The sequence below is a fragment of the Solea solea genome, chromosome 12 (genome assembly GCF_958295425.1).
Source record: "Solea solea chromosome 12, fSolSol10.1, whole genome shotgun sequence".
Lineage (NCBI taxonomy): Eukaryota > Metazoa > Chordata > Actinopteri > Pleuronectiformes > Soleidae > Solea > Solea solea.
This window is the reverse complement of record NC_081145.1, coordinates 4,600,090-4,615,974: the sequence shown is the minus strand read 5'-3', so window position 1 is coordinate 4,615,974 and position 15,885 is coordinate 4,600,090. Positions and strand designations below refer to the sequence as shown.

The following is a 15,885-nucleotide window of genomic DNA, read 5'->3' as shown; positions in this document are numbered from 1 at the left end:
TTCCCCATTCACACTTATCCAAATAATGTGAGTGCTTTTATTGTGATGCCAGATAAAATCATAGATTGCCCCGCCCTTACTGGCAGTATAGCAAAAAAATAATCACACAAATGGAATGACTTTAGTGAAATTTCTTTCAAATTTTCATTCATTATTCATCTAAAACCGGCCTTAAAAAGGATTCTACACGCATTAGATTAGTGTAAGACGAGTCAACATTTAACTCCAACTGTCTGTGTGGAGTTAAATCCTTTTATGGGACACGACCAGATGTTGGAATCCTGCAGAGGCACAGTTCGTGGTTCAATCTCACAGCTGCTACATGAGGCATGAGGCAGGTTTATACTAATGACGAGGTGTAAAACTTGTTCTGTCAGACGTTACAAGCCTCTGGCGTTGAACCGCAGAGAGCCATCCTGGTGACTGTGTGTCTGCTGTACCTGTATGGCGTGTCCTGTTGGGTTCAGCGGGAAGCGGAAGGTCTCGTTGAAAGAGGGCTCCCGGTCGTGTCGACAAACTCGGGTCTTCTTCTTGATGATCCTCTTCTGAGTGGCCACGTTCACCACATACAACTTCACATACAGGTCTGGAGGCCCAAAATGGATTGATTTCAACGGTTAATATGAAGAGTTGGAGTAAGAAAAATAACAATAAGAAGAATAAATAAATGATAACTTGCAGACCTGGTAGGTGGTCTGGGCTTTTGAACTTGTACGTGATGTTTCTACATTGGAGGATCTCCAAAACCAGCTGGTCTCCTTCCGTTTTCACCTCTTTCTTGAAAGCGACCTTGATTTCGCCCATTATCTGTGTGTTAGCAGCTAAAAGCAGCAGCGAAAGAGAAATGTGCTCGATCAGTTGTTAGTAAAAAACCCTGAATGTCCCTGAACGTACCTACAGACTCATCCAGAGACCTTCAACTGTCTCTGAAGCCTATACCCATACATTATTTATTTTACATCACTTATCCTGGGCTAACAGAAGAACTAAAACCAGTGCTAATTTCGGGGACCAAGATGAAAAATGACCCTTTTACAGTGACAAAAATTAGACACAAACTAAATAAAGATAAAGTTATTATATCTATTATTATATACATTATTATTACATATTAATAGATGATTCCAATGAGTTTGATTGATAGAGGAACATTTAAATAATACAAACAAAGCCATTATGATAATATTTAGTCGACTAATACTAGACTTAAACTCAGTGGCATAGGGTGTTATTTCAGTTTCATTGAGACGGGGGTCATGTGTTAAATGAGTAATCAGTCGCCGTGGAAACGACCTGCTGACCCCCTCATCTGTTAAACAGCTGCCTGCGGTCTGCAGCCTAAAATGACCTTGGGCTCTTTGTTACAAAGTGAAACAAGAGATGGAAGTGAGGCATCGTTGACACCTGAGCTACCTGACACGACGATATAGTTATGACAGCGGGGAGGATAGTGTGACACCCACCTCTCCTCCCCTGTCGCGGGGCCGCCGTACACTAAGCCGATCATTACACTGAGTGCATATTAATGGACGAGAAACACTTAACTCACATGAGACTCCACAGATGAATTGTCACTGTGGTTAAATATGGTTAAAATAAGCAAATGGCACTATTTGAAATATCCAGCAGGTGGAGATATTCAACCAAGTTTTTGTTTTCTGTCAAAACCTCAAGAAAGAACATTATTTCTGGAACTTACCTTCATTTTCTGGGGTCTCTAGTTGGTTTTTGTCAGTGCCATTGGGGATAGTCTTACCACTGCAAGGAAAAAAAGAACAAGATAAAACCACTGCTGTCTTGGCCTTAATTAGTGCTAATTATCATTATTATTATTATTATTATTATTATTGTGTGTATGGTCTTCATGAACAGAACTATAATGTAACATCATTTGTACACTGTGTCCTCCGTCTGAAAACGGGCTCTGTCAAGCAAAACGTTTAGACCTGACTGAGGGAGCGTTTGTGTGTATACAGCGGCAGAGCAGGGGTGGGAGGGAACACGAAGCATTTATCTCGTCAAACTGCTGAATGACTGTTTTTTTTTAGCAGTTTTTGAACCATATGCACGCAGCGTCACTTACAACTTCTGCTAAAATATACGGCAGCTCCTTCACTTCCAGAAAACTTAGTAAGTTATTGTTAGTGATTTAAACATCCAATGTTAATCAAAAAGATCTACATTGTCGTCAAGTAATAAAGTTTTAGTAATAAGCCCAGTGGAATAACAAATGAAAATTTGAATCCATCACATCCTCGGTTAAATTCTATCATTTGTCACAGTAGCGGTCACTGGAAAAATGTTATTTTGAAATGATGGTGAGTTCCTGGTTGATCAGTGACCCTGACTCTACTTTACGAGGGCAATGAGCAAGATAACGCAGTGTTTACATGTTTAATGAAGCACATTGTGTTGCTTTGGACACTGGCCAGATGAAGAACAGGTGCTCTGTGGTAATAAAAGAAGAAAATAAGACTTTAAAAGGGGACATTAACAAAGTCCTCCTATTTCTGGACACTGTTTGGTTTCTGTGATATTCTGTTAGGACGTTGAAGTTTGTGAATATATTTGTACTTAATTGTTCTTATGCCTGTGGTTTTTGTTTAGTATTTCATGTTATCGGCCAGAAAAGGAAAACCAAAAAAACTGTCAAATATCAGTCAGACAGGCTTAATCTGCAGCAGCAAGAAAACCACAGTCACTAAATACTCTAGGTAACTTCTGCAGACACTGACTGTAGAACATCTCTGTATCTTTGGCTGACAGCGTACTGGAAATAGTCGGGTTGGTTTATATAGTTAATTCACTTCACAGACGGAGGCCGGAGCAACATTGTGCTAGTAAAGCAAGAAGGTTTAAACATGACGGAAAAAAAAAAAGACACACTCAGGAAACGTTTCTGAGGAAAATTATACTATTTACGTTTGACAGCACAAATGCATCTTGCACATAGATGCCCCCGTGCTTCAGTTTTTTTATTCCTGGGTCGGACGTCGCACTCGTGACGAGTACCGAATGGTACTAGAACTGTATAATGGACCAACGCTGCAATAGTTCCTGATCACAAAGACCAAACAGAGGCACACTGCAAATCCTATCTGTGCTAAGAGTGAACCACGGATGGTCTTACATGCGTGGTACTTGAAAAATGGCACTGTCCACTCCAGTGCCCGCCCCCTCCTCCCCGTCCAGACCGCCATAGGTGTCTCCCACAAGACTCGGGGCAGACAGCACCACTGACCCCGAGACATCAGCGAGCCGGTGACCTGGTCCTGAGAACAAGAAGGACAGACATGATCCATCTTTTGTTACAGGAAATTATTTTTACATGATCACAGAGCATCTCAACTGACACACACACACACACACACACACACACACACACGTCCTGAAAGGCCTCACTCTCCCAGCCATCACTCACTGACAGGCTGTCACACCCTGAGCATCACATAACAGCGTATGAAGCAGAGGAGACAGATGACAGTTTGTCCTTGAGTGTATCAGCACAGTGTGTAAAACCCTCTTTATGAGAAATAAATGAAGGTCATCAAGTTTCATTCACACATGAAAATGGATTTAAAGTGAGACAATATCGATGTTCTTTCATCAATTTAATTATTTTTCTCCTCAGCTCTTGGCTGCTGCTGAGTAACACTCATACCTAACAGTACAGAATAGCTTCATTAGTTCAAGGAGCGTGTGAAAGATTTCTCTCTAAACTGGGTAGATACTTTACTCAGTAAACGAGGAGTCATGGCAGTTAGATTCACAGATCACAATGTGTTTTGTCATCATTAATGTCAGGATGACGGCGAGATAGATACGTCACTGGTTTGAATACAACATGTGTGAGATCGCCCTTTGACCCTGTCAGATTTAGTTCACCGATCCTCGTTAACTCAAACTGATAAACGTGTGCACAAATCTTTGTTCACGTGCGTGTAAATCTGTTGGGTTTTTTTAACCGTTACTATTTCCCGGCCATTTCCAGTTTTCACTCACATTCACCAAACATTTCACACAAGAGTGTGAGCTGTGTAGGATTGACAAAAATGATAAATAGCAAAAAAAAGGGTGTGAAAACACCGGTTGTTGCACCTGAGCGATGTGACTGGTCTAAAAAAACACAAACATATGAAATTAAAGATAAAATAAATATAAAGTATAATACGAATATACAGAGAATATTACAAATACGGTCAAATTAATAGAAAGAAAAAAAAGAAATGAAATAAAAGACCAAAAAACATCACCTGGAGGGAAACAAAGAGTTTTTTTTGGAGCAACAGACACTTTTTACGACTTCATTTACTTCCACATGTAGTTACACAGGTCTATGTTTGTGTCCTTTTTTATTGCTTAAAGGTAAGTGAGTCAGTATCTCTAAGATTTGTTGTATTTATCCTATGTTTCCTCACCTTCCCGTGACACGTGTGTGTTCCTCTCATGGTTAGCAGCTCACATTACTCTCAGTGCAGAGCAGAATGCAACGGTCCAGTGTTCCCTGGCTGCTTTGGCTGATGTCTCTCATTTGTGTCGCCTTTATTTTAGGTGGCAGGGATGGAATGGGACCAGAAGGGGAGGGGACTTTGTGTGCCATTACTCTCTGTGTCTGTGTGTGTGTGTGTTTGTGTTATACGTTATTAATGCAGCTCACACACACACAGACACTAAAGCATCACAATGTCCTGAGTGAGCAGGGAGGTTGTGACTGCATGCTCACACACACACACACACACTGGGCTGATTTATTTCTGTTTCCACATTTAAGTGCATCACACTAAAAACTGTGCATTAACAGGACTGAGTGAGTTTGAGTCATTTAAATAATTAATAACAACGTCCCAGCTTGGTTCTCCACACTGGGATGTGTGTGTGTGTGTGTAGAAACCATGTTCTTGGGACCGACACATGCACACACAACATGTAGAAAAAGGTGGTGTTGGGAAATTAAGATAACTGTAATGTATACGACATGTCCCATATTGGATATTTTAATTAGAAATTAATGCACTAAAGTGGAGATACATGTTTAGTTTTTGTTTTAAAGACTGTATGAAGTAGGATTTTTACAGCAGGTTAGGTTTTGACACAGTATGTACATCAATTAAGGGCTGCAACGATTAATTGATTATTCATTGATTACTAAACTACTCATTTTTATAATTGATTCATCGGTTTTAATGTTTTTTTTATAATTAAATCAATTTCTGTGATTTTTTTCAGTTTCTTAAAAGTGAATATTTGCCTCATACAGAAGAAGAAGACTGAACTCATTTAATAACAAAACATCATCATTCTGAGGTTTGAAAAACACTGGTCAATATCTTTCAACATTTTCTGACATTTAATGGACCCAAAGATTACTCAATTCATTGAGAAAATAATCAACAGATTAATCAATGATGAAAACAATTGTTAGTTGCTACCCTACATCAGTTACTTTCTTCTTCATTGTCTTGGGTAGTGTGTCATATGACAGAGTATTACAGCCATACTGAAGAATACAGTTGCAATATTACTATAATAAAGTCGCAATATTACAAGAAAAGTGGTAATATTTGTTTTTAGCAAAGTCTCAGATGATCGGCTGCAAATTTGCTTTGATTTGAGCTTCAGAAATAAGGAAATATGTCATCTTTTAGCACATCAGCACCACACGAGCATCAGTATCAGGGCTCTGAAAAGACTGTGCAAGAAACAAAGTCTCTTCTGAAAGAAAGAATCACACAGACTTGGAGGAAATCCTGTCTTCTGTGGAGGAGGAAATGGCTGCGAGTGGTCGACTGCAAGGCCGCTGCTGGTTACATCTCTGTGTGCTATCTAAAGAGGTTTTATAGTCTCTCAAGAAACAATGAGATTGATAATTAACTTTTTGGATCCAGAAGGAGTGGCACTCCAACGTCAGAGAGCTTTATGGCATATTGATTCTTATGATAAACTAAAGCCTGTATGGCAGTGCAATTATGTGCGGCATAGACGGAATTAGCTGTCACATCATGTGGATGGAGACGTAACCACTGGAAAAGTGAAAAATGTTGTAATATTACGACTTTATTCTCGACTTTTCTTTTTTTTTCCTGTCTCTTCAGGATGGTGCTAATACTCCATCGTAGTTTAGTGACTATATGTCTCAGGATTAATTTGTCAGACGCTGACATAAACACAGAGAGCTGAAGGCAGAGGCAGAATGTTAAGGATGTGATCACACAGCAGTTCAGGTTTTTCCAGCAACCGCTTGGGACAAAACTTGCATGAGCATGCACTGGGACAAAAAAAAGAGGAAGCATGTCACAGGAAGTGTATCATGGGTAGGGGAGGGATTTACTTGGTTGCAGGCGGGCCTGTTGCACGGCAGCCTCGGCGGCAGCAATGGCTATCCCAGCATCCTCGAGGTGAGCCTGAGTGACGCTGCTCTTGCTTTGGCTGCGGGAGGGGCCGTGGGAGCGAAGCTGCCCGTCAGAGGACGACTTGGAGCTGCCCGGGCTGCTGTGTGACTTCTCCAAAGGCAACATCTGCATGTCTGCAGGAACATTAAATGGACCTTTATGAGGAAATCATAACAACTGCTAATGTTTTCTGCTCAAATGAAGCCCCGGTTGTTGCAGGGAGCAGACGGTTGCAATTGCAGCCGTCAAGTAATGTTGAGCATTTTTGTTTCCGTGGTAACAGACGACTGTGGGACAACCACCTGACCTGCATGCTGTTCCAAATAATCACTATGTGCTACACTACAGGTACAGTGGTATGCAAACGTTTGGGCACCCCTCTAAGATTTCATGATAATTTGCAATCACAGCAATGAGAGAAGATTGTTTTCCAGACCAAAATTCTTAGAGTAGCATTACATAGTTTTATTATGAGAAAATGAAATGGTATGTGCAAAAGTTTGGGAACCCTTTTAATCACATTCATTTCAAGACCTGTATGGATTTATAGCTGACAGGTTGCAGCACAAAATTGCTTTGATTAGCTTGTGAAACCTTCAGTTACAAAGACAGGTGGAACCAATCATTAAAAAGGCTGTTTAACAGAGGCACCTAAACAACTCTCCACTGACCTAAAAACTAAGATAATTTATTATCATGAATTAGGAGAAGGGTACAAGAAATGATCAAGAAGGTTTTGGACTGTCTGTCTCCACAGTTAGAAATGTAGTGCAGAAATGGAAGGCCACAAGAACAGTCCTTGTGAAGGAAAGATGTGGTAGGCCAAACAAAATACAGGAAAGGCACAGGCGAAGGATGGTTAGAATGGTCACAGACAAGCCACGGACCACCTCCAGAGAACTACAAGAACTTCATCTTTCAAAAATCCAGCGTACTTTGAATCAGGAAAAGCTCATTGGAAGGCTGATGCGCAAAAAGCCTTTCCTGAGTGTTTCGTCTCAAAAAGAGTTGCATGAGGTATGCAGAAGCACATCTGGACAAGCCAGAAGCATTTTGGAAAAAAATACTGTGGTCAGATGAGACTAAGATCGAGTTATTTGGTCAGAACAAGAGGAAAAAACACACTGAATTCCATGAGAAGAACTTATTGCCTTCTGTGACATTTGGTGGAGGGTCCATCATGTTATGGGGCTGTGTGGCGAGCACAGGGACTGGAAACCTTGTTAAAGTTGAGGGCACATGAATTCCTCTCAGTATCAGCAGATTCTTGACAAGAATGTTCAAGAATGGGTGACAAAGTTGAGGGTACGCTGGGGTTGGATTTTTCAGCAGGACAATGATCCTAAGCACTGTTCAAAATCCACCAAAGTACAATCTTCTGGAATGGCCATCCCAGTCCCCAGACCTTAACATCATTGAAAATGTATGAATTGATTTGAAGCAGGCTGTCTACGCACGGAAGCCAAGACACCTGACTGGACTGGAGGTGTTTTGTATGGAAGAATGGGCCAAATTACCACCTACCAGACTTCAGGGACTTGTCTGTGGCTATAGGAGGCTTCTACAGGCTGTTCTTGCAGCAAAAGGAGGCTCGACTAAATATTGATGGAATTATTTATTTGGGGTGCCCAAATTTATGCACATGCCTATTTTTGTTTAAATGCAAATAAAAATGATTTCACTACTGAGATGTTTCTGTTTCCATAAGGTATAACACACTGTATGTTAAAATGAAGTTGCTGCTTCAAAAGGGGTGCCCAAACTTTTGCATACCACTGTAAGTTTAGGAACAAGTGAAAGGAAAATGATAAATGACTGTGTGAATGCTAATGTTGAGTTTTTAAATGTATATGCAATCTAAAGCTGCTCATAACTTTAAAAGGAATTCAGAAGAAACTTAAAAAAAATCTTAATTTGAGGGCTTTTGAGTTTTTTTTTATGATTTTGTATTCATCTTAAATGATTTGAAACTTTAACCTAATCTTTAGCCTATTTGTTTATATTGTTACTTCTACTCCCTTTATACAACTTGAATCTTTTTTTCTTTTTTCTTTTTTTTACTCCTTTTCACCTCTTTTCACTCTTTTATTCTTCAGGAATTTTTTATTTTAATTTTTTTAAATTTTTCTATACAGCACCTTGAAATGACCTTAGCAGAGTCTATGGAGGCACCGTCAGGAACATGGGATGCCTATATTTTTGATCCCACACTGTGACAATAACAACAACAATAATAATAATGTGCCAAGTTGCCAATCCTAAGTCTATATTAACTGCTTGAGTTACGCCCTCCCACTACATCACAGGTGTCAAACTAAAGGCCCGTGGGCCACATTCGGCCCACCATACAATTGTGTTCGGCCCCGCTTTTTGAAAACACAGAGCCGGACCAGGGGATGGGGACGGTTATAAGGGGGCTCAGCTCCTCGTTTGTATTTGGCTCCCTCTCTTTTAGCTTTGGACATTATTGACTAACATGCATGTGACTACAGGCCTGTATGTGCAAATGGACAATGGGAAATCATTTGTCATGATCCTGGATTTGGACAGAGGTTTTTCGGCCCCACTGTTAGTGAGTTTGACACCCCTGCACTACATCCTTGTGCAAGTGTTAATAGATGCAATTTTTAAAATTCTGAACACTGATTTAACTCTGGATCACCACCAAAATCAAACATTTCTGTCATTTTTGTGGTTTTTGAGTTTTGCTGTTCAAAATCTGCATCCCTGCATGGTGTAGTCAGAGATTTGTGGAAATAATGGAAACTGAAACAGACATATGCTGCGTTTACCTTTAGACGGATCCGGGAAAATTCCATGACTTCTGCTCTTGATTACGGAGTTTTTCGGTGAATCATTACTCCCATCTCCCGGTCCCAGTGTTTGGCCCTGTCCCATTCCATGTCCAGGCCCCATCCCAGGCACTGACATATGACCGTGGCCTTGTCCGTGTCCGTGTCCCTGACCTGACCCAGAGCCTGGTGGGCCCTGAGAAACATGGTGAGCTCTACTCTGCTCAATAGTCTCACTCTGCTCCCTCAGAGGCAGCCAACGAGGAGTGTTGTCCAGCTGAGTGGTGTTTGAGAGGTCAATCAACACCTGAGACATGATTAGAGAAAGAGAAAGACAAGAAAGATGAAATGTGAATTGAATGTGTCATTAATGGAGTTTGGCTACACCCAGAGAAGATAGGATACACAGGGACACATTGAAAGGGATTTTTCCAGAAAATCTGACATCCTGTCTGGAGCTTCACTGTAAAAAAAAATCAAGTTGATTAATGTGATCAAACCACTGGCTTTTGTAATTCCATGTAGATCCGTCTTTTTTTTTTTTTTCAGGATTTGTGCTACCACCAGTTGGTTCATGTTTTCCTTTTCATACTTTTATTTATCTCTCTTTTATTCTCTCTTATGTGCACATCCACTTGCTGGTGTGCTGTTGTACAGCCAGCTCTACTTTGTTTTGTTGTCCTGTTCCCGGCCTCTCCCATGTTGTTCATGTCAAGTTTCAAGCAATTCTACTGTAGAAATATGGAGGAATTTAAAGCTTCATTCTGCTACATGTTCAAAAAAAGAGATCATTTTGTATTAAAGGAATATAAGAGGATTGATTGAATAATGCCCACTGCAGAGATTTACGCGCATGGACTAAATCTTGACGTGTGAGAGGAGAGAGATAAGAAAAAAAAAAAAAGAAAAGATTGTCAGTGGAAAAAAAAGAGCAGAAACCTTTTGTGCCAGTTAAATATAAAAATAAATGTGACATTTTCAGACACGGGATTCAAAGTCGAAAAAGCACTCACTTCTCCGAGGAAGTCGTTGGAGGCGGATCTGTCGTAATCCCACACTGTCACCTCCAACGTCTTTTTCTTTAACTGGATAGAGAGAAAATAGACAAGGAGAGAGAAAGAGGTGGGATGTGTGAATACGTACTGAGCAGGAATGAATGCAACTCTTCTAAAGATCAAGTGTGTAACATTAATAAGGGTTTATTGGCAGGAGTTGCAATATTTTACCCCTAATTAACCACTTTTTAATTGTACCATCGCAAAAAGAGGCCACCACTTTGCACCGTTTTGTTTGTACTACAGCCATTCAGGCCAAACTACAGCATGTGTTTTGCATTTTAATGTGGGAGCTCAATTCATGTTAAAGAGCACTCAACCTTTAAAGTATTAAACAGTATAGTTAAATTCATGTATGTATACATATAGACAGTGCTCTTTGAAGGCCAGCAGTGAGACATGACTGGCGATCTGCTCTGTACACTCCACATCTATTCTATTCATCATTTCTGGCTATATCATGGAAGAGGGATCTCTCCTCTTTGGCTCTTCTTGAGGTTTTGTTCCCTTTTTTTTGAGCTGTTCCTTTCATCAGCTAAGCTCCAAGGATTTGGCTTCATGCACAGATTGTAAAGCCCACCACAGAGAATTGTGATTTTGTGAAGTTGGGCTAATTGATTTGAAATGAAGATGATTAAATTGTAACTAAACCCCAAATTTGTGTAGTGTAAACCAGAGTATATGTGTATCTGGTGATGTTTTTTTTGCTTATCCTGGTGTAAATCATCATAGTTCAGTGTAAAGTATTGAAATTATACATGTTGTGATAAAATGTGGTGTATCCACTGTCCTCTCTGGTCAAACACCAGCTACTGCCTTACATTTTTGCCACTAGCTTTCATAGTCCACACTTGCGTCTTTCATAACCCTCTTCTCCAACCGGTGCAAGGCTCATTGTTCCAGGCTCCTCCCCCTTCTCTCTTCTCCCGGTGAGAGCCATCGAGAGACTCGTCTCACTCATGATGTCGTGTCTCCACGACATGGTCCCAGCTCGCCTCGACTCGCCTCTACGCGATTTGGTTGTGTTTCCATTACAATATAGTACCTCCTCGTCACTGCACGGCTGCATGAAACCGCAGTGACTCCATTTTACATGTGACACACAAAAACGAGTGACTAGTGACATGTAAAGCAGTTGTTTTCAGTGTAACTGAATCATTAGAATCAGTTCATTAAAAATATTTGTTCAGTATTCAGTGCTCCATGACCGGAGCACAGACTCCGGACTGAAATACAGCGGCAGGGTTTGTGATGCCGCTCACCGCTCTCTCTCAACAGTGCTGTCGCTAAATACACCAGACTCCTCTGGTAAATGATTAGAAGATTTTAGACATTTCCCTGGTAAGTGGAGATTGACGTTTTTAGGATTGTCTTTTAACTCATCTACAGTTCGGCATTGTTCGGCTTGATTCTTGTGTCGGACGTCTTGCTCATGCCTCTTCCTGTGACGGCGCTCTGACCAGTCAGTGTCTGGCAGTCTGACGACGTCACGCATAGTTTCGCCTCAGCTCACTTGGAACCATGCCAGAGCAGATTCTAACAAATGTACCAGGTACTATCACTAATGGAAACGCAAAATAACCATGCCATGGCGAGGCGAGGTGTGCCACGTGAGTGGAAAAGCACCATTAGACAGCTGCAACTCTGTGTCAGATTTCACTACCAGACTACGCGCCCACTCTCCCTCCTCCTCCTCCTCCTCCTCCTCCTCTCCCTCACTCAGCTCACAGCCCACTTGGCATTTTTCAAAATCAGGCATTGGGCGGTGTCAGAATAGGAGGTTTAACATCAAGCATCCCTGTGCGAAACCACCGTCTTGTAGGGATGAGCCGATATGTTCGTATCGGTATCAGTCTGCTATTATTACTAATATTACTGAAGGGGAAATCAGAAAATGAAAAAAAAGTAATGAAACCTAAACATGAGTTAAATATTCACTATGCAAAAGACATATCAATGACCACCAACATGAGACAAGAAAGTGGAGCATTATGGTTTTGAAACAGCTAGTTACTTAAACGCATTAGTTCAAATATCTGGTTGAGAGCAAAGTTATAGTTGTGTTATGACATTGAATCAGAAAAAGCACTTTTAAATTATCCCTAGTGCCTTCACATGTCTTTTTCCTCTGACCACTAAAGCTACTGCTTCAGCGTCATAAACCATATACAGGATTCCCATGGGTCCTTGAAATCCTTGAACGTTTGAGAAGTCCTTGAATTTGTCTAACCAAGGTGTGGGACTCCTGTATAATATGAAACTTTCAAACTAAACTTTCACTGTAAAACCTGAAGATAAGTGCAACGTGAAATCCACAACCGTCACCTACAATCACACTGGCGTCCATGTGTCGTGCTTTAACATCTATTCTTCTCTAAATTGAAACATTCTCTACAAAATCAACATCACATTCTGTTAAAGAAGAGCTGAAACTAGCAATTGAGACCATTAACTCCTCAGGGACTTTTTTTATTGACATCAAAAATCAAGTTGAAACTCATTATGCCATAGATTTCCATTCATATCGAGTTATTTTTGCAACCAGCAGTTTCGCCCCCTGGTGGCTAACCAATAGTCTAAACCTGCAGACTATCTTCACCATATACAGTCTATGTAAGCAACACTTGCACAGCAGTGACAGACGAGCACACAGGTCTGGTGTGCGACTGCAGGTTGTTAAAATGACACACACTGTCTGTGTCGAGAGTGTTTGAGAGCAGAAATGACGACTGCTAAGTTGTTTCTTGGGAGTGTTGAGGAGATGTTATACAGGGATGCTAATAATGGCCCAGAGGACGAGGCATGAGGACTGAATAATAATAAGAACATGAGACATTCTTTCATTTAAAATGGCCCACAGCACATACAGGAACAGCACAAGCAGAACAGACTGTGTATTTGTTATCTCTTTAGGACCGTTTCTGGTCACAGACACAGACCATGTCAAATGTTGTAGATATAATCGATGTATTCAACCGAGCCGTGTAATAAGTCATGTTTGCTATCATGTCAAGTGCAGTGAATCATGAGTAGCTGTCTTCCCTATTTTTGTAATAATGTCACTGCTGTTTATTCTAGATAAAAAATAAATAATCACGACTAATCAGAAAAGTAATTGTATCGTTAGTCGACTACTGCAGGCTGTAGTCACTGCAGTGTCCTAAGAGGAATAGCTGTGCCAACCTGTGTGTGTGTTTGTGTGAGACACTCAACACTGTCAGAGCAGAGCATTTGTCTTCTTCTGTGCCTGAATTTTACTGACAACCCTCAACAGCTCATGTTTGTGCATTACATCATAACTTATGTGAAACAATCATAAAAATAGGTTGTGTCTCTGATTCTCTGCTCTCTTTCCTCAACCTGTGTTTGTGTGTGTGTGTGTGTGTGTGTGTGTGTGTGAGTGTGTGTGTGTGGATGCTGAAGCAGCAGCCGTCCACTGATGGAGTAGAGTGTGCGATGAAGAGACCACAGAGAAGCTGTGCTGTGTAACACCAAATGATACCAGTAATTTTTTTTGTGATGTCTGTTCTTGCTGGGTCAGCACGACCAAACTTTACCGGGAGAAATGCTTTCCTGGTCTTCTATCTCACAACTCATACTATATCAGTATGTTGTGTCAACTTCTGTGTCTCTTGTTTAATGATGGTTGGCAAACAGAATTTCCACTAATGCCGGGAGTGAGTGCCTTTATGTTGCCCGCTCAGTCTAGCCGGGCTAACGCCAGACTGCATTTCAGTCCCGTTTGTCACTGAGTACAGGTCTGGAAAGGGTTGAGTCACCTCCCACTTGCAAGAAACTTAACCAATGGACTGAAGATCAAAATGCCTCTGTATGGAGTTGAATAGACCTACAGCCAATCAGACAAATGATCCATATGATGTATGCAAAGTGACAGAAAAAATGCCAACAAACGTGCTTGTTGTAGTTTTATCGAGCAAAATGGAAGCAACCAGCCAATTCGAAAGACAGCTGCTCTTTGGTGGCCTCCATGTTGGATGTATACTTCCCTGTCTTCATCTTGTTAATCCCTGCCTATAGCGTGCCAGGAGAAATTAAAAAAAAGTTTGCGATTGGTTCCCTTTTTTCTGAGATTCTGTAGTTGGCCAAAATGTCTACAGAGCGAATTGTTGGCAGATTCTGCTTTTTCAGGCAACACTGAGTCACTACATAAACGTAGTATAACTGCCTGCAATAAACTGCACCATTAAGGTACAGAAGGATTACATATAGATGTTAAACCCCCTAATGCTTAAGTGCAGTTTTAGTGTGTGTACATTGTTTGTACTTAAGGTAAAGAATGTAATATTGTTTTAAGGTTGCATGAGAGATAAGTTAGTTTGGCGGTGCTCATGTCATGGACTGATGCATTTACAGAGCCCTTGGTTTTTTTTTGCCTCTCAAGTCAATTTTAACACCTTGGAACCAAAACATTACACAAAATTGTGTGTGTGTGTGTGTGTGTGCATAGTACCTGCTCCAAATGAATGTTCTTGTAGATGACAGTCTGGTTCCATTCTGGATTCATTGTCTTCTGGGCATACTTGGTCCGTCTCTTGTTGTCAGCACTGATTAGTCAAGAATTCAGAACAAATTAAAATGTGTCCTGCTTGCCACACCCCCAATGACAGATATTCACCAAACTGTGATGTACTCAATCAATGTGGACTGAATTGATGTTATGGATGTTGTCTGTTTTTGTGCAGACATCAGAAACAATTTCAAAAATTGTGGGTTTTTTTACATTTTGAGGAGAGCTAAAAGTGAGAGGCATGGAGAGAAAAAAGCAATGGGTGTTCTTAAACACCATGAGATTGAGCAGACAACTGGACAAACAACAGAGGCCACAACAAAAGGGTGGAAAAACCACTTTGGAGACAAACAATAATTGTACAGAAAAAAAAAGGGAACATAACACCAACTAAAAGCAAAGATCAGCACCACACTACCTTGCATTCTGGACAACCATGACTTGGCTGAGGGAGTCCAGAAGAGGAGGAGGAGGGCAGATATCACAAACAAGAAAAGCAAAAACACAAAAAACAGTCAGAGCTCAAAGAAAAGGCAGTAAAAGGAGAGCGATCTGAGGCAATCAATATTCAATGCAGGGTGCATTTCTGTTTTGGTGCCAAAGCGATGTATGTGGCGCAAGATCAAAAGAAAAAATTCAATGATTACGCGTGACTCATGTGTGAATTAATAATTCAATGTTCTGAACTGCTCTTGAGGTTCATGGCTGTGCACTTCACTGCTAATGTCCCATAAATACATTTCAGGATATTCTAGAGAACAAATGCACTCTCCTGCAGCGCTTTCATTTTCTAACCCATAGGGTGGTCAGAGAGAGTTTATAATCTTATGAACAGGTCTGATGGGGTCATTATCTAAGAGAAGATAGTGTTACACAGCAGATAAAGGCTGTATTGATCTTTCCTTCAGCTCTTCACAGGCTGTCGTGAAGACAGCTGAGCAGATCTTGATGAAAGGGGCAAAATCTAGGGGACAAATTCTAAAGAAGGCTACTCTTTCTAGCCAAAACGGACGTATTCTGAAGAGTGTGTGAATTTAGCATGTTGTATATTTCCACATTCCACGTGTATTCTCAATTTCTGCCCAATTAAAATGGTTTTGCCTAAATTTACACACTGGACC

General features: G+C 40.8%; 1 protein-coding gene across 1 annotated transcript in view; it reads right to left on the bottom strand.

Moving 5' to 3' along the window:
- The window catches only part of pclob (piccolo presynaptic cytomatrix protein b), an 82,599-nt gene that overhangs the window by 2,784 nt on the left and 63,930 nt on the right, over positions 1-15,885 (bottom strand). The window contains exons 29-37 of the mRNA XM_058645444.1: positions 15,183-15,209; positions 14,708-14,801; positions 10,195-10,266; positions 9,182-9,488; positions 6,329-6,523; positions 3,131-3,272; positions 1,700-1,758; positions 684-821; positions 441-586 (exon numbers count right to left, since the gene is read on the bottom strand). Coding sequence (XP_058501427.1) covers positions 441-586; positions 684-821; positions 1,700-1,758; positions 3,131-3,272; positions 6,329-6,523; positions 9,182-9,488; positions 10,195-10,266; positions 14,708-14,801; positions 15,183-15,209 — 1,180 coding nt within the window. The remainder of the gene's footprint in view (positions 1-440; positions 587-683; positions 822-1,699; positions 1,759-3,130; positions 3,273-6,328; positions 6,524-9,181; positions 9,489-10,194; positions 10,267-14,707; positions 14,802-15,182; positions 15,210-15,885) is intronic.